General features: G+C 44.1%; 1 protein-coding gene across 3 annotated transcripts in view; it reads left to right on the top strand.

Moving 5' to 3' along the window:
• Nucleotides 1–18198, top strand: part of FTO (FTO alpha-ketoglutarate dependent dioxygenase) — a 435167-nt gene that overhangs the window by 187608 nt on the left and 229361 nt on the right. For all 3 annotated transcript variants that reach the window (XM_047835973.1, XM_047835971.1, XM_047835972.1), the window contains exon 7: nucleotides 1851–1970. In XM_047835973.1, the coding sequence (XP_047691929.1) occupies nucleotides 1851–1970 (120 nt within the window). The remainder of the gene's footprint in view (nucleotides 1–1850; nucleotides 1971–18198) is intronic.

The following is an 18198-nucleotide window of genomic DNA, read 5'->3' as shown; positions in this document are numbered from 1 at the left end:
CATGAACGGGGGAGGGGCCGAGAGAGAGGGAGACACAGAATCCGAAACAGGCTCCAGGCTCTGAGCACAGAGCCCGACGCAGGGCTCGAACTCACAGACCGCGAGATCATGACCTGAGCCGAAGTCGGACGCCCAACCGACTGAGCCACCCAGGTGCCCCTGTAAAATTTGATTTTTCAAGGTGAAGATGAGTTTTAGAAGATTTGGAAAGTGGATAAAAAACAATTTCTTACCCTTCCAAAGCTTTACTCAGCCTCTCCTCTGCATACATTGGGGTTATTTCATTTGCAAGGGACAAAAAAACCTCAACCTGAATTGGCTTAAGTATAAAAGGCTTCTGGGGCTCCTGGGTGGCTCAGTTGGTTAGGCATCCGACTTCAGCTTAGGTCACCATCTCGCGGTTTGTGAGTTCGAGCCCTCCGTTGCGCTCTGTGCTGACAGCTTAGAGCCTGGAATCTGCTTCCGATTCTGTGTCTCCCCCTCTCTCTGCCCCTCCCCTGCTTGCACTGTCTCTCTCTCTCTCTCTCTCTCTCTCTCTCTCTCTCTCTGTCTCTTTCTCAAAAATAATAAATAAGCCTTAAAGAAAATGTAAATAGGTTTAAAAAATAAATAAATAAATAAAAGACTTCAGGAATAGCTTGATCAAGAGCCAGGTGGTATCACCAGCACCTGGTTTTTATCTTTTTATCTTGCAGTTGCTTCCTACTGGGTTGTCTCCATTTTTCCCATTTGGTGGTGGCATGGATATAGAATGCTTTTCCTGAATCTTCTCATGGGATCTAGACTTAACTGTGATTGAACATACCGCGATTGTCTCCATACCCAGTTCTGTGACTAGAGAAATATGGGGGGCTGATTGGCTGACACTTGGGCCACACACTGCATCCCTGGTGTTGGGGCTGGAGATCTACCCAGACCACGTGGACTGAGACTGGGGAAGGGGGTCGGTTACCAAGTGAATAGTGAGGTTTTGCTAGAATAGAAGGAGGAATGCTAAGGAGGCAAATAATAACCATAATAATAACCATATAGGTTCATAGGAAGGAAAAGCAATTGTTAATGCCTTCACTGTTCTTTCTACCTATTGACATGTGCCCTGACTTGAAAAGTAACAATTTGAATGGCTGTAGGTTTCATGGATGCCCCATAATTAACTTTGCATTGTTCAGTTATAAGGGCTAGGACTCTCACCAGCTCCTCCTGGCCCATGGTAAATTCTGTATTTATTTTAAATCTAAGAAATCTTGAACTTGGCTGTCTCTTAATATATGTCTGTTTTGCTCTAAATATCAGTGTTTAATAAAGATGTTTAATAAAGATATATTTTGATTCTATCCTCCCTGTCCCACATTGCGCAGGCTGCTGTATACTTCAGGATCTCAGTATTTGTGTTTTGTCTTGCCTTTTTGTAAAATGTATTTATTTATTTATTTATTTGTTTGTTTATTTATTTAGAGAGGTAGAGGGTGCAAGTGAACCAGGGGCAGAGAGAGAGAGAGAGAGAGAATCCCACGAGGGGCGGGGAGGGGTGGGGGAGAGAGAAATGGGGCTCACCCGGGGCTCGAGCTCACCCCGATGCGGGACCCATACTCACCAACCATGAGATCATGACCTGAGCTGAAGTCTGACGCTTAACTGACTGAGCCACCCAGGAGCCCCTTACGACCGCTTTTCTCTTGGCTTTGCAGAAATGCTCTGGAGACTCCCCAAGTTCTACTGGAAACCAGTTAGGCTGAGCTTTTCTCACCCTGTGGCAATTTAGTTACTGGAGGAGAATCGGGTGACAGTGTTGTCCTTGATTGCCCCTCATGAAGGCATTGTAACAACTGCCTTCTCTTTATGGCCCACAGGTTGAGTTCGAGTGGCTGAGACAGTTTTGGTTTCAAGGCAACCGATACAGAAAATGCAGTGATTGGTGGTGTCAGCCCATGGCCCAACTGGAAGAACTGTGGAAGAAGATGGAAGGTGTGGTAAGTACCTGAGGTCCGGGGCCGCATTTTCTGGGACGCCGGGCTGTGTGACCCCTCTGCTGCCTCATTTGCATAGGCAAATACACAATTCATTATTCCAAATTATTGGGTTAGGTAACTGTTCGCCAGGAACAGCCAGGATTTTGCCAGGACAAGCTCACTTGAGTTCAGTGGGCGTTTTCTTGAGTATTTCCCACATATAAGGCACCATGCTGGACGCATGGTAGGAAGTGACGAGGAGGGAACCACGATGGAACGGTAAGATTTAAAATGCCTTTGCATTTTTAGATGCACCGGGCACTGTTCTAAGGGCTTTCCCTGTATTAACTTCTAAAGTTCGTACAGCAGCCCTACGAGGTGTAGAAACCCTTATGAGCCTTAATTTATAGATGTGAAAACTGAGACATTGAGAAATTAGGTGCCTCGCCCAAGGTCACAGAGTAAGCAGCAGAGCAAGATGGAGACCTTGGCAGTCTGGCTCTGTAGCTTAACTGCTGCATTCAGTTTAACAAGGAGAGAGACATGAATATAGCCAGGTGTTACATTAGCTAAAATGAAAGCCTGTAATAGAGATTAAAAAAAAAAAAAAATCACAGGCCAGAGGAGGGAGTATTAAATTCAGGCCACTGGACCAGGACTGTTGTGAAACAGCAGATGTTGCCTTTGGGGACTTTGGATGGGGAGGCGTAGGGTCAGATAGGGCATTGGGAGAGGAGCATTAGGCTCCAGGAACTGTACAAACGAGACTGGAAATGGGGCAGTCCAGCGCGGCCAGGGCAAGGGATCGGGGGGTGGAGTCAGAAGCATAGCTGGAAGGCAAAATTGAGGCCACTTGCCAGTTTTGAATTAAGTCTCAATTTAAAGAATAGCAGTAATGGCAGACCCTTATTTGATACTTATTAAGGACCAGGCACTATTCTGAATGTTTTATGTATAACTTATGTAACTTTTACGGCAACCCCATAAAGTAGGTATGATGGTTCTCCATTTCATAAACCAGGAGACTGAGCCACAAAAGGTTTCCATAACTTCCTCAAGATCACACGGCTCATAAGCGGGGGAACGGGGATTTGAACCCAGGAAGGCTGGCTCTAGGGTCACGCCCTTCACTGCCTCGCTGCTCTGCCTCCAGACCGTTGAACTTGAAATGTAGTGGAAAAGTGGTAAAAGCCTGCTGCACCCCGGAGGTGGTGCCCGCACAGACTCAGACTTGTTCTGGAAACAAGGATCCGATCTGCGCAAGTGGGGAGCTGTGGCCAACCTCTGTTATAAAACCGAGGTTTTATAATGAAAATACCAAGTCACCACCCTGGAGGGGTCTTAGTTTGAAAGTCCAGGTCGGAATCTGGACCCTAGCTTTCCAGACATCTCTTCAGATGTTTAAATCATGCCTTTCGATGGATCTGTGTCTGAGGAAGGAATGTTAATAATCGTTCTTTTATTGTACTAAGGGTATCACAAAAATGGATTCCGCCAAAGACCTGAACCTCAGTATAAAACCGAGCATTGTAAAACTGAGTTGGAAGTAATGAAAAGTCCATGCTTAAATCTCCTTAGTTCTATTCCTGAAATTAGCCTGTGTGGAGCGTGCTACATTTTTATGGAATGTATATATAAAGGCAACTTCATTTACAGGGCATATTTTTTTTACGATGTTCTTCTCGGCTTGTCCATTTACATATGAGTTGGAAGAACCTCTTTATTTACCAGACTTTGAGTCTAAGACATCAGGTGGACTTTGGGATTGTAACTTGACGACTCCACGTATTAGAGTTGGCAAATTAATGAGAAAAGAACTCACTGATTTTGTAAAATAAATAAATACGTCACTAAATAAAAATTTATTTTTGCACCACTTTTGTTCAAGGGTTTTTTGGTTTTTGTTTTTTTGTCTCTTAAAGAGAAGTCTTCGGTATTGTGAGCTTACGGATTGTATTCATTATGAATTCATTTAAAAGATTTAGTTGTCATTTCTTTTTTAATCGGACCATGGCACATCAGTTAGAAGGAATATCTTCTGTTTACTTTATAACTCTTGTGTAAAAAATACCCAGAAGAAGAGCAGTCTTGGGAATTCTCCAGAGCGAGCTTCCTTGCAGTTGGTGTGGCATTACTGAGTGTTCCGAGTGAAATCAATGGTCCCAGTGTCTCTCCTCAGCAAGCCTCAGGGTGATCATTATCAGCAGAGTGGAGGTTTGGGCCAACATAAAAGGGATGATCCTTCTAAATTAAATTTAAGCATGGCTCCAAGCCTCTTTAAATGACTTTTAACAAATTCATAATAATTTATTTTTGCTATTGGAAGAGACAGAAGACCATAGTCATTGGGCAAGCCTATGGTTCTGTGGCTCTGTTAGCTCAGTGCCATCTGGTATTTGTGAACTGGTCCGGCCAGTTCAATTCCTGCTTTGTACCAGCCCACCTCATATGTTTGCACTTGCAAGCAGTAGGGGGCAATGTTGAGCTACCTGTTTGAGGCCTCAAGATGCCGGCCTTTCAGGAAAATGCATACAAATGTACCATTAACTGTCAAGAATTATCCCTGTTGCTTCAAGTTAGCTGTAATCTCCAAGATTCCATAACACAGGAAATCAGTTGTGGGTTAACAAATTCAACAGCAATTTAACATAAAAAGTGCAGTGTTTGGTGCACATTTGGATTCTATAGAATTAGACTAATCTGAACAGCGTTTCTGAATGTAGTCCCTTTGCTTCCAGGGAATGTATTACTCAAAATCGTTATCCTTCTCGACAAATGATTCTTCTTTATCTCTGTGCTTTTTTAAAATGGTAAAAGCATGTGTGTGTGTTGTGGAAAGGCTTCTCTAATTAGTGCATTTTGTCTGTTCTGCCCCGTAGCGTGGGTCTCTTTCGGTGAAAACAAAACAAAACAAAAAAAAAACCCCAGGCGATCCGCACATTACTTTTCACCTTTTGCTTATGAGTAAAGCAGCCTTGGACGGCCCTCGTACCAGGACTTGTGTTGTGATTTCGCTCTGTCTCTGTGTTGCCTTTTTTCTTTTTTCTCCCCCCACTTTGTGGTTGGGACGTGTAGTCTCAGGTTGGATGCGGGAGAACGGAAAATGCGCTTTGAAATCGCCTTTCTTCCATTAATGGTAATTGCTTCACATGTCATAACCAGTCGCATATTTCAAAAAGTTTAGTCCACTGCCTCTAAAACTCCTCCAGCCTTTGCTTCCCATTCCCTGTCCCAGCAAGCACTGTTTTTATCACACTGTTTATTCTTGCCATTTCTCTCCCCGAGGATAGTTTTACCCTGTGCTTACTCTTGTGATGTAAATGTTAAACCTTATATTTGAATGGCATTCTGATAAAATATCATATTTTCCCTGAATATTACCTCATGAATTTATGAGCCATTGAGCCCGAAGCAACACAACCCTTTCTTACAACCCAAGAAGTTAGCCTTGCCTTTTCTCTCTTCTTTGCTCCCTTTTCAGGAAGGCACTATAATGCCAGAACACTGTTCAAATGTGTGTATTTTATTTTATTTTATTTTATTTTATTTTATTTTATTTTACTTTATTTTCTCCGGCCAGCCCACCACCTCACAACCAAGATTAGCGTCTTAGGAGGAGACTCTCCAGGATAAGAGAGAGTTACCATTTGAAAGAAACCGTACAAGCTTTGCTTTCTGGGTAAAGAGAAATATGAAAAGCCGAAGTCTCCCGTGAGGTGAGGAAGTCTTGCTGTAGCCAGAGATCCAACGGATAGGCCATGTGTCTCTTAGGGTCTGGTATCGCGCTTTGCAAAACTGACATTTATTTTACCCATAAAAACGTTTTAACACCATCAAATTCACAATGAGACGGAAAAGAATGCTAGGTGCGATGGCCTCTTAAATTGACGACATTTATTCATTTCCTTTTGACCTTAAAAAACAAAAGGTCAATTTAGTGTAATCCGATGGAAATATTCTAGGATAATTTCCGGAGTCGACATTTTCGGAAGTACTGATGATTGATATACTGGAGAGAAATTTCTTCATGCTTTTCCAGGTCCTGATCATTTCGAATGTTTTGAATTGCATTTCATGTCTTGACAGTTCTTGCTGGGGACCACAGTGCATTTATATGGCAGTTGGCCTTAATAACCTTTATTGACTTTAGTGGGTAGGAGCCAAGATGGGATCATTTTAATATATCCGTTTTGAAACGGTGTAAAACACAACATGTAATTATGCTAGGTAAGCTATAGGTAACTTAAATTCTACCCATTTGCATTAAAATTTTGGCACAGGAGAGCAGAGAGACGTGGAAAGTGAGTAGGTGTTTTATTTAATTCTGTTACCAGTTTCTTGTTGTTGAAGTCTTAAGAGAGGAAATGGACTTACGGACGTAAAGGTTGTCCTTTACAAGTCAGTTATAATAGTTTAATTTCAAGATGAGTCATATGTTTTTCCTTGTCATTATGGCCTGTGTAAACCATCTGGGAGAGTTCATGCCAGGTGGCTGTCCACTGCTGTCTGGTGGAACCTTTCTTGGTGTAGGTGACACAGTCATAGGCAGTGATTGAGCTGAAGAGCAGTTGTTTTTTTTTTTTTGTTTTGTTTTTGGAGAGATTAATGACCCTATCATCACAGTGTGTTAGATTAAATTCTTTGTAGCTGAGTAGAGGAACGAGACTGCTTTCTCACATGCTGAAATTATACTGAGTGTACTGGTATTTGCTATTCTATTACAGTTCCATTAGCTAAGTTCATTTTAAACTATCTTCTAGGATTAAAGATTTTGGGGGGTATGAAGAAGAAAGCGATATAAATGTTAACTTTTTGTCCTTGTTGATAGTGAAGTCACCAACTCCTATTTATATACGTGTGTGTGTGTGTGTGTGTGTGTGTGTGTGTGTGTGTGTGTATCCCTTATGCCGTTGATTGTATATACTAAATTACATTTGCAGACATCAGCCTGTCTTCCATTTTTCAGCATTAGCATTTCTGATCTAGGAGCAGAGTATATTATAGTAATTTAGGAATTGGTAGGAGACGTCTGGTGGTTTTAAATGAAAATTTAAGTTCCCTTCTCCCCTTTTGGACTGGTACAGTGCTGAGTGGCTCAGAATAAGCACAGATTGGAAGCAGGTAAACAGTCACAAGCACCCAATAATTCAAATTATGTACACAGACACTGCGTTTGGGGACCCCTGTGTTTATGTGGCTTTGGAAATTTGGGGAAAAAAGAGAAAGAAAAGGCACTTTTCAGCTACATTTTTTTTTTTTAATTTTTTTTTTTTTTCAACGTTTATTTATTTTTGGGACAGAGAGAGAGACAGAGCATGAACGGGGGAGGGGCAGAGAGAGGGAGACACAGAATCGGAAACAGGCTCCAGGCTCCGAGCCATCAGCCCAGAGCCCGACGCGGGGCTCGAACTCACGGACCGTGAGATCGTGACCTGGCTGAAGTCGGACGCCCAACCGACTGCGCCACCCAGGCGCCCCGTGGCTCACATTTTTTATTATCTTAAAGGTGTTCATTGAAGATTGGTTCTTTCTATTCTCCTCTCTCCCCACCCACCCACTGCTATTCCCCACAGCTGTATTGTTCTATTAAGAGTAAAATATCTGAGGGGAAATTGTACGTGTAATTCTGCAATGAATTTCTAAGAGGTTTTGGTTCCTTCTTTGATTGCCTTCTAAATTTCTCACAGAGTTTTCCAGTTTTTCCCTCAGTTGCTGCAGACTTAGTAGTGAATTAAAAAAAAAAAAAAAGCATTGTGTCTCCTGTCTTTTTGGGAAGAAAATTTACAATTCCAAGAGAATTCAGGCTTAAGCTTGAGAAACAGAATGTGCATCGAAAGCACAAAGGAGTATGTTTATGATTCTCTTTGAAGTGTTTTTGCAAGTGGATAAGGAAAATTTTAGAAACCGTCTGATAGTGTTCAGGGTAAATACTTAAACCCCTTTAGAGAATTTCACACACAGATACTGTGCAGCAGAAAAAAGGGATACTTATGTTTCTTAAAGCTGCTACAGCCTACAGCTTTGTACTTAAAGACAGAGGTGTTGAATAGAATTCTACTGAGGATACATCCAGTGACAATATCTCCAGGAACATCAGAGCGAACCAGTGGGTAGGACTTTCTGTTTTTAACCCTTACATGAGCTGTGTGAGACTTGAGCTCTATTGGCACCAAGTACTAGGATGTGCCTGTTACATCCCCGGCATGTTAAGAGGATGGCTCAGGTGCCTCTGCTCTGCACACAATAGGAACAAGGCGAAAAACACCGAACATGGTGAGACACAGTGACGGGAGCCTGGAAATTCCAAGTGAAAGGCTTGCCGTTTCTCTTAACTCTTGTTAGCATGTGCAGAGAAAAACTGGAATAAACAACCAAGGTTGCTGTTTTAGCCTTGATTTGATTCCATAGGCTTTAGCTCCATTTCGCTAGCCTGTGTTAGATACACACACACACACACACACACACACACACACACACACACGTCTGCACACGCACACATGCACCTTTCACACGTGTTCTTTTTTCTTTCCGATAGACAAATGGGGTTGTTTTAAATAATTTTAGCGACACTAGGGTTCAGATTGATGTGTGAAGATCCTGCTACTTTACCCTGGGGTGCTATTGTAGCCTTGGCTGCTGGAATTTATTTTGGATTCCTTCGACTAGCAGCCCATCACAGCATTTCAGATGTGAATCGGAACCCCTGGTGTCAGATGGGAGTGTCAGTAATTTCCGTTTTGGTTTGTTTTTTCCTGGAAAAGATATGGCATAAAATAATTGTGTACCTTATTTGCTCTAGTCCTTTTGGCCGGGGGTGAGGTGGGGAGGGGGGCATTACCGTCAGCTCTAGCCTGTCCTTTATCTTATTATAAATACCTTTGAGATATTCCAGAAGAATCTTTGTCTAGAAGAAGGAAGTTATGTTAGAAACAAATCAGCAGACCTACGGTTTTGAAAGAAAGGCAAGATTTCCCAAGGATGTGTGCCAGCTGTTGGGAATATTCTCAAGATTATAGGATCTCTTTTTCCCCAGGTTGGTTCGTGAATGGTCCCTAAAACTGTTAACCCTCTGAAGAAAATTATTACGATGACCAAATGAAAAAGTCGGTAACATATAAAATACTGCACACACGCAAGGCGTCACCAAAGTAGTGATTTTAGAAGGAAGCGTAGACAGTCCTCAGTTTAGGAGCCCTTACTTAGAGGTCATTTGACTGAGTTCCCCTTAGTGACACACTCTCTTCCTTTTCCTCATTTCCCTTTCTTTACAACCGGGGTCAGTCTTGGAGGTAGAGGGACTCAATGAATCGAAGCTCAGTGCTACTCTGGTAATGTTTCTACCCCACTGTGGGCTAAATACTTTGGGAAGCTGGGCTGGGAATCTTTCCATATTTTGCAAAAATGTCTCTGTGGAGAAATGTGCTCCCAGTGCCAAAATCTGACTTACCAGAGAGCTCTGGGAACACATGAAGTCAGCTCTTCCGTGCATTAAGGGTAACATAACCATGATCCTGCTCTCTTTTTGTTGACATCTGCAAACGAATGACCTTTTTTTTTTTTTAAACCAAGGGAAACTTGATACGTTGCCCTTTCAGTATTCCTGAAAGTATCTCTGTGATCATTTGGAGATGATGTTTTTAACACCATCGTTCCCCTAACGCGTAAATTATGATGGACTTTTTTTTGTATTTCCTCTACATGATCTCAGCCCATCTGGAACCACCTGTGACAATCTCATTTGTAAATTTTTCCTTGATGTGTATAAAAATCTCAGATAACATCCACCTTGTTTTGGACTGATTGACAAAATTAGCCTTCAAATAAAAATCTGGAGTATTATGGAAATATTCAAAATTAATTTCTACTGTTACAGGCATATCTGCTCTGCTTATGAGGACTTGGAACAGGTGGTAGGCTGATATTACACATCCCTTTACTTTAAATATTATTAATTTAAATGTGCAATTATGAAATACCCAGAATTATGCATCAGATCTCTAACAGATGTTGGGGGATTAAGAGGGCTTGTATTTTATTTAATGTCATCAACTTTTCATGCAGTTAACAGTGAATTTTTTTAACGGATGGAGTTGATGGGATGTTCCAATGTCTGCAGTAGGGTCTCCTGTCTTGGAGACCTGAACAGTAGTTGGGCAAGGGGGGCTGTGTTTAGCTGTCTAGTAATAATGTCTCAAATTTAACATACCTCAGACCAAACTCTTGATTCCCATAACCCCCAGCCTTTCTCCCAGTATCACACAGGGCAGTAATTTGCACTGTCCAGTCACTCAGCCTATAACCTTGGGGTTCTTTTGGCTTATCTCTTGATTTATCGGCGAATCCCGTTAACTCTGTTTTCTAGATATTCATGATCTGGCCACCTTTCACCATCCCCTGTGCTGCTGCCTTGATGAGAACCACCATCATTTATAGAAATAATCTCTCTGCTATTACCACCCTATGTCCATCCCTGTCAGAGTGTTCCTTTAAAATACAAAGTCTGGTGTTTCACTCCCGCGGCCCAAACTCACTATCATGTGCAGATATCCAGCTTCCTTGCATCGGGGCCCAGTGCCCTGCAGGGTCTGTCCACCCCCACCCCGTACATTACTTCCCCTCCGTCCCAGTCCTCCACTCACCTTCTTACTGTCTTTAGGAACACGCCCAGCCTCCTCCTGCATCATGGTCTTTGCATTCGCCTTTGCCTCTGTCTGGAATACTCTGCCCTCTGTTAATTTGCATGACTCACTTCCTCCCTCCATTCCCGTCTCTCTGCTCATGTCACTCCTTGGAGAGAGCTTCTTACGATAGAGAATGCCTTGCCCGATTCCACCTTGCTTCCCATCGCTTCCTACCATCTGCCAGGATACTTGTTTGTTATCTGCTTCTACCTAATATGGTCCCTGGGAGAGAAGGACTTTGTTTTATCCGCTGTAATGTCTCCAACTCTTATAACAGTGTCTGGTGCAGCGTAGGTCCCCGACACTTACTCGTTGAAGAAATGAATCGATGTTAGGTCCACATATGAGTCCAGCCATTTCCTCACGCCCACGTGAAGCGGCATGGTCTTTAATCAATCCCTTTTAACTCTGTACATTTCCCTAAAATATTAGGTCCTGCTTCGTAGGAATATTCTGGGGGGGGGGGTCAGTTTTATTTTTAAACAAATGTAACCCTCCCAACAATACCCCTAAACGCCTTTAACATTTAAAAAATATGGGGCGCCTGGGTGGCGCAGTCGGTTAAGCGTCCGACTTCAGCAGGTCACGATCTCGCGGTCTGTGAGTTCGAGCCCCGCGTCGGGCTCTGGGCTGATGGCTCAGAGCCTGGAGCCTGTTTCCTATTCTGTGTCTCCCTCTCTCTCTGCCCCTCCCCCTTTCATGCTCTGTCTCTCTCTGTCCCAAAAATAAATAAACGTTGAAAAAAAATAAAAAATAAATAAAAAAAAATAATAATAATATCGAGAGTACAGAGGACACATGAGAATGTCCTGTTTTATGCCTTTGGCATTTACACGGAGAAGACCAAGCGGCCGCTGGCAGACAACTTATGCAAATATGAAGGAAAAAAATGTTTTAAGTGTGAGACGTAAGTAGGTTATTAGCAACACTGCTCCCAGAACTTAGAATTGTGGTGTTTTGTCTCGCTCGTCGGCATCCCTGATATTTTAGATTTCCCTCTTCTTGGAAAACGTAATAGAGTCAAACTGTCAAGAAATTAAATGAGTTCTCCCACAAAGCTTGGACTTTTTATTACCAATTTCCAAAAGTTATATAGGGAAAGCAGTATGTGCTGGACAGGTTTTGGGCACAGAACTAGGGAAATCTCTGAGGAGTAAACTGACTTCCGCTAGACAAGCTGAAAACTGATTAAAATATTTATCATCCTTTGGGTATGCAACAGCTTTTGATGATGGAAGGCATATTAATATTCATCTTTGCTGCTTGTCTACACTTCAGACGGATCCCAGGAAAGGATGTTCAGATGACCAGTTTTCTTTCCTCACCAGGAGTCCTTGAGACCCAGTACAACTTGGAACCGAGAAATGCCTTGTGATGTGATTGAGTGAGCTTTTCCTCTGGGGGCTGGGGATGGGGGAATCCAAACCAGGAGAGACCTTTGGGCTGGAAAGCTTTAAAGGATTACTGCTTTCTCGCAGGAAGTCTTTTGCTGGAACAAAAGGAAAAGTTTGGTCGTAATTTCACAAGCAGGAGAACTGCCGTTGCTGAGTCCAGGAGGCAGAACCTGGCCCTTGGGGTGAAGTGGGGGGATCGGAGCCTTACACAGGATTTCGGTGTGGATGCCACTGGGGGCTGAAGATTTCCCCTCTCCTTTCGCCTACGCTTGTGAAGGAAGAAGGAGAGAAATAGGTGGTGTTCGCTGCTGACCCCAAGGTCTTCTGACTGGTTGCTCTGGAGTGTTCTGCCTGTCTCTTGTCTTGAGACAGAGCAAATATATATGGTATCCGCATAGCTAGGCCTAACTAGCATGGGATGGCCTGCTGTGGTTCTCAGGATCGGTCTTTAAAAGTTTTTTTCCGGGGCACCTGGTTGGCCCAGTCAGTTAAGTGTCTGACTTCGGCTCAGGTCATGATCTCTCAGGTCCGTGAGCTCGAGCCCCGCATTGGGCTCTGTGCCGACAGCTTGGAGCCTGGAGCCTGCTTTGGATTCTGGGTCTCCCTCTCTCTCTCTGCCCCTCCCACCCCCGCTCAAAAACAAATACGCATTAAAAAAAATTTTTTTTTTAGGTTTTTTTCCTTTGACGGGAGAAAGAATCCGGCTTAATTCGTTTAGTTAGTTAAGCAGTGTTGTTTTCTGTCTAGATTAGAAGAGCCTTGATTACATTTTGGGTGGGGGTGCAAGTAAGACCTCTGAAAGAAACTGACCCCTTTATTGAGCGGTCTGCAAAACCTGGAAATTGAATAGAATGTTCTCATAAAAAAGGGTATGGTGTTAAGACCCTTACTTTCTATCTTTTAAATCTGAAACGTCAGAATCTGCCCCTTTTGCATTTTTTGTTTTTATCATTCCACACTGAGACATTTCTATGGGCTGTACCCTAAAATATTTGGACAGCAATTATATCTGCAACCTATTTCAATAGAGTGGCATCAGGAAAGAAATTTCCATTCTTCATTCTAGTCATTTCCTCATTCGCCTGCTCCACTTTGCGCAGATAAGTGTGAAGTTCTACAAAAAGCCAGGCCTTCTGTCTCCCAGGTTGATAAAGCACAAGGCTGTAAGTAATTCAGAGGAAGCAAAATCAAAGGGGAGAGTGGATTCCGACGTAGGCCTTCGGGAATACGAACGGTTTTGATAGATGGAGATGGTTGGAGGATATTCAGAGATGCGAGAAGCAGAGACATCGTAGTGGGAAAACACAAAATCTGCTCCCAAACTTGATTAGACTGGATGGAGAGTGGTCCGTGTGAGTCCAGTAGCGAGAGATCAGATCAGGAAGATTAGCAAGGACCCGTTTCTAATGCATTTCTTTGCAAGATACGGGGCCTTCCCCCTTTCATGATGCCTTCCTGTCATAGTCCTGGAAGGCCAGTCGTAATCACGTGCAACTAAAAATAGAAAGAAAACTATTTTATCATCTTCATTGGCAAAGGGGACACAAGTCAAAATTCGATTATTTGCACTAACGTCAAGACCCGTCTGCATCCCGAGGACAGGAAATAAGCAACTCTGCGCATTTGCACAAGACCTTGCAGAAGACCTCATTACAGACGAGTGGATGTTTGCCCATCAAGCTCTTTGTTTCTCACAAACGGAACACCAGCCGAATAATTTTGGATTTCCGTCAGGGGCTGGTTCTCCCCACGGGCGAACCATTTAAGATTCTCTTCTGTGTTTCCGATTCTGTGTCTCCCTCTCTCTCTGCCCCTCCCCCGTTCATGCTCTGTCTCTGTCCCAAAAATAAATAAACGTTGAAAAAAAAAATTAAAAAAAAAAAAAAAAGAAGAGGGGCGCCTGGGTGGCGCAGTCGGTTAAGCGTCCGACTTCAGCCAGGTCACGATCTCGCGGTCCGTGAGTTCGAGCCCCGCGTCGGGCTCTGGGCTGATGGCTCAGAGCCTGGAGCCTGTTTCCGATTCTGTGTCTCCCTCTCTCTCTGCCCCTCCCCCGTTCATGCTCTGTCTCTCTCTGTCCCAAAAATAAATAAACGTTGAAAAAAAAATTTTTTTAAAGATTCTCTTCTGTTTCGGAACCTTAGGTCCATCTCATTTTATTACTCTTATTATCATTATCATTATCATTATTATTATTATTATTATTGGTACGGGAATTGTATTCTGGAGGAAATGACAACTCCACTGTCTCTTGTAGAGGCGGCAGTTTTGAGGACTGAAATACGTGCATGAAAGTATTTTGAAATACAGCCAAAGTGTCATTCATGAGTTATTCGATTTGGTGCAGGATAGCGGGTGTGGTAATCTATCATTTCCACTGCTGAACTAGACTAGTTACTTTCCCACGCATATCTCCCCATTCTTTGGCTAATGGCCCCACATTAGTGCTTGGACGCTCCATGCTATCCCCTCTTCGCCACCGCGTTTTGGCACGTCGGCCACACCACCTGAAACACTGAGTAAATGTTCGGAACGTAAACGGTGGCTGTTCACTCGGGTCTCTCCCACCTTCATGTATAGATTTCCGCTGGACCCTCATTCTTTCCCTCTCTGTGATGTTATTATTTTCCAGTGACCGGTTTTATTACTCTTGAGTCACCGTGTGCTAATTCTTGAGTGATGAATAACTCTCTCTGAGTTTGTTCGTCAGACGTGGGCTTCTGCGGGGTTGCCTTGACTCTGATTCTGTTCAGGAATCTCAGGTCTTAAGTTAACTTAGAGGCCACCATTCCCTCTCCATATGAATGAGATGAAGAAATGCCGTTCTGGGGCTACCGTTTCATCTCACGAGAGACCCTTCTGATAGTCACACCCAAGTGACGCTTCGCCGGCAAAACCAACGGGCTTCGTGGTTTTTAAAGAGGCTTCCCCTCTGATATCTCTTTATTCCTCACAAGAAACTGGCCAAAAAGAAACCGCCAAAAGAAACTGGCAGCAGAGACGCCCGCGGTCGGATTCATCGTTGCTTAGTTTCTTTCAGGGCATGCCGTGTCAAGGCATGGCATTCTCCTTTTGGAAAAGGAAGGGCTCAGAAGGCCCAGAGGCTTGTCCGGGGGCCGCAGAGCCGAATACTGGCGGACCCAGAGCCCAGATTGCCCAGTTCCCAGTCCAGTGTTTGCCACCATTCCCAAGTCTCCCGGTGGCCGTGCCTTCTCTAGTGCTCCTACCAACTTTCAGCTGGACGTGCCCGTAGAAGAAAATGCGGACGTAAATGCTGCGCTGGACCCTTCCCTCCGCCGTGGGCTTGGGCCCGACGTGTCAAAATCGGGCTCTTTCATGTTGAGGAGGACACACTGTTTCTGCCTGTCCAGCATCGCCTTTTCCTCCTCCGACAGCATCTGCGCGTTACGTTGTGGACGCACTCTCCTAGCTGCTGTAGGGTGAGGCGCGTTGCCTCAGCCGGCCTGCTCCGTGCACATGTGGTGAGCTCTTTCAGGACTGTGTGCCGGCACGTGTCCATGGTGCAGGATTCCCAAAGTATAGAAGCACAGAAGTCCCCACTCATTCCCACTGCCACCCTTTTCCCTTCCCTGGGGCCTAACACCCTTCACGATTTTTTTTTTCTGTCCCTTTCTAGAGATATTCTCTAGATAGTAAAACCTTGGGTTGCGCACAACTTGTTCTGCGCGTGTCCCCTAAGATGAGCAAACCTTTCTAATAAGTTTTGACTTGATGAAGGAGCGAGGTCTTGCAATATGAGTGGTACCTGATGCTGAATGTCACGGGATCACAACCGAGCCATTGGTTCTCCTCCCTGTCTGTCTGTCTCTGTCTCTCTGTCTGTCTCGCTCACTGTGGGATTGTGGGTGATTGTTTCCCATGCTCAGGTGTCTCAGGCCACGGTGTTTGGCAGAAATCAGTGATTTTTCAGGACATTGGAAGGTGCCCGCGACTGGCACTAGTGTATTTTTTGTCACTTCGAAGCACCGATGGACGGTCCTTTGCTTTTCCATACAAGAGTAAGCTTAGGAAAGCTTGGCTTCCTTCTAGGTCAGGCTGCCTGCGGATATAGACCCTTTCCTCCGCTGCCTTATTGCCAGTTACGTTAAATACAGTAAATGACAAGTGTTTATTAATACTGTTCCGTCCTCACCATCTGTGCGAGCGTATACAATGGCCCCCATGGAGAAAAAGATTCCATTGAGCCAACAGACAGCAGTGATTCCGTTAGTGATAGTGAAAGCCGTCCTACACGGTGACCCTCCTCTCTCTGGTCTCCCTCACACCAGCCACGAAGGTTTTCCAAGGTAAGTGCCGGTTAATCTGTTTATTTTCCTTTATGTTTTGTATTTTATTACTTTGTATTATATTACAGCATTGTACTCATTTTTATATGAATATTTTGGGGTTGTGGAATGAATCATCTGAGTTTCCATTATTTCTTATGGGGAAATTCGCTTCGATATACAAGTGCTTTGGATGGCAAACATGTTTCCGGAACGAGCTGTGCTTGCAAACCAAGGTTTTACTGTACCTACAAACATTTGTGTGTTGTTTTCCAAATGAATAGCACTCCGTCTTAGAGGTCTTTCCATATTGGTACATTCTTATAAGTGATGGCATGGTTTTTCATAGTGTGGCTTCATAATTTAGTTACTCAGTCTCCTACTGTTTTCAGTTTTCTGCTTTCACAAATAATGTTGAAATGAATACCCTAACACATGAGATTTTCACGTATAATATCTACGGTAATGTCTAGGAGCAGAAATGCTGAATCAAAGGATATATGTATTGTTAGTTTTAAGAGGGACAAATTGTCTTCCATAGAGTTTGGAGCAGAGTGTGTGTGCGCGCGTGCATGTATATGTATACAAATGTAGAGTATGTATATGTATATACATGTACATGTACATGTATACATATGTATACATATGTAGATATGTGATCTAGTGTTTGTCTTCCCTACATCCTCACCAGTGCAGTATATTAACAGACTTTTTGCAACTATGACTGTGTCTTTCAGTTTTCATTTACATTTCTCTCATCCCTGTTTTGCGCTCAGAGAGACTGAGGCTCAGAGAGATTAAGTGACTTGGCCAAGGCCGCAGAAGTAGTCAGCCACAGAGCCAGGGTTTGTGGTTTGCAGAGGTGGTCTGGGCCCAGAGTCTGCTCTCTTAATCACTAAACTCTTAGCTAAAGTTCCATTCTGTTACTTGCATCCGGAGAATTCTGATAGAGGTAGAGGTTCTAGTGAGGAACACTCCTATTTCCTTGGCAGGCAAATGTGGCAAACGTTCTTTTTTATCACGGAGTTGTGTGCCAAGTCAGCTGAGTGAGTGTGGGTGATCCGAGCAATGGCCCTGACACCGGGGGACGTTATTACGTGGTGGAACTGTATTCCATACGGATGTACGTGGCCCTTCACCCTGCCGAGTCTTAGGGCTTCCTGCTGTAGCGGTGCGCGTCAATGGGAAGGGAAGGCGGGGCTCCTTACGCCTGGAAACAAGGCACGTTGCCTGATTGGCTGTTTAAAGTTATGCTCTTGTTGGAGTCCATTCAGGACTGAGTTTCGGTTGTGTTCCGACAGGCCGAGCCTCCTTGGCCTCCCCTGCCCGCCTTCATTCTTCTTCCACCTGTCAGTCTTCAGTGGGTCATTTCAACAGTGCTCGCTGTCTGTTTCAGAGGCTTTTTCTGCTTGGCTCCAGAAACGTGGGTTGAAGCCTTCAGCCTGCACATGCAGTTCCTAGGTAAGAGTTCATTTCAGGAAGGCCCTGGAGACTACCGAGATGAGTGGGGAGTGGTTGGGATTCTATTTTCAGGGAAAGGAGCGGACTAATCGAGGTCTCAGGAGGGGTGGAGAACTTTCCTTTGACCCCCTTGGTAGACTGTGTCGGTAGACTGTAATTCTTGGGCTAGGTGGGGGCTCCTTTACCGCTCTGGGTTCTCCTGGGTCTCCTCTCGTGCCGTGTTCTCTCTTGCTGCATTATGAAGTCAGGTTCCATGGCTGGCTGTATCACCAAGTCAGTTCGGTTTGAGCCCCCATCACCTCTGAAGTCTGCACACTTAGGTATTTTGGAGTTGAGAGCTTGAGCTCTCAAGTTAGGCTAGGGTTCGAGCCCCGCCTCTGTCCTTTAACTGTGAGCGATATTGCAGTCACACCGGGAGTCTCAGGTTTCC

The sequence above is a fragment of the Prionailurus viverrinus genome, chromosome E2, assembly GCF_022837055.1.
Source record: "Prionailurus viverrinus isolate Anna chromosome E2, UM_Priviv_1.0, whole genome shotgun sequence".
Lineage (NCBI taxonomy): Eukaryota > Metazoa > Chordata > Mammalia > Carnivora > Felidae > Prionailurus > Prionailurus viverrinus.
The sequence above is the reverse complement of the archived record's forward strand: the minus strand, read 5'-3'. Positions and strand labels throughout refer to the sequence as shown.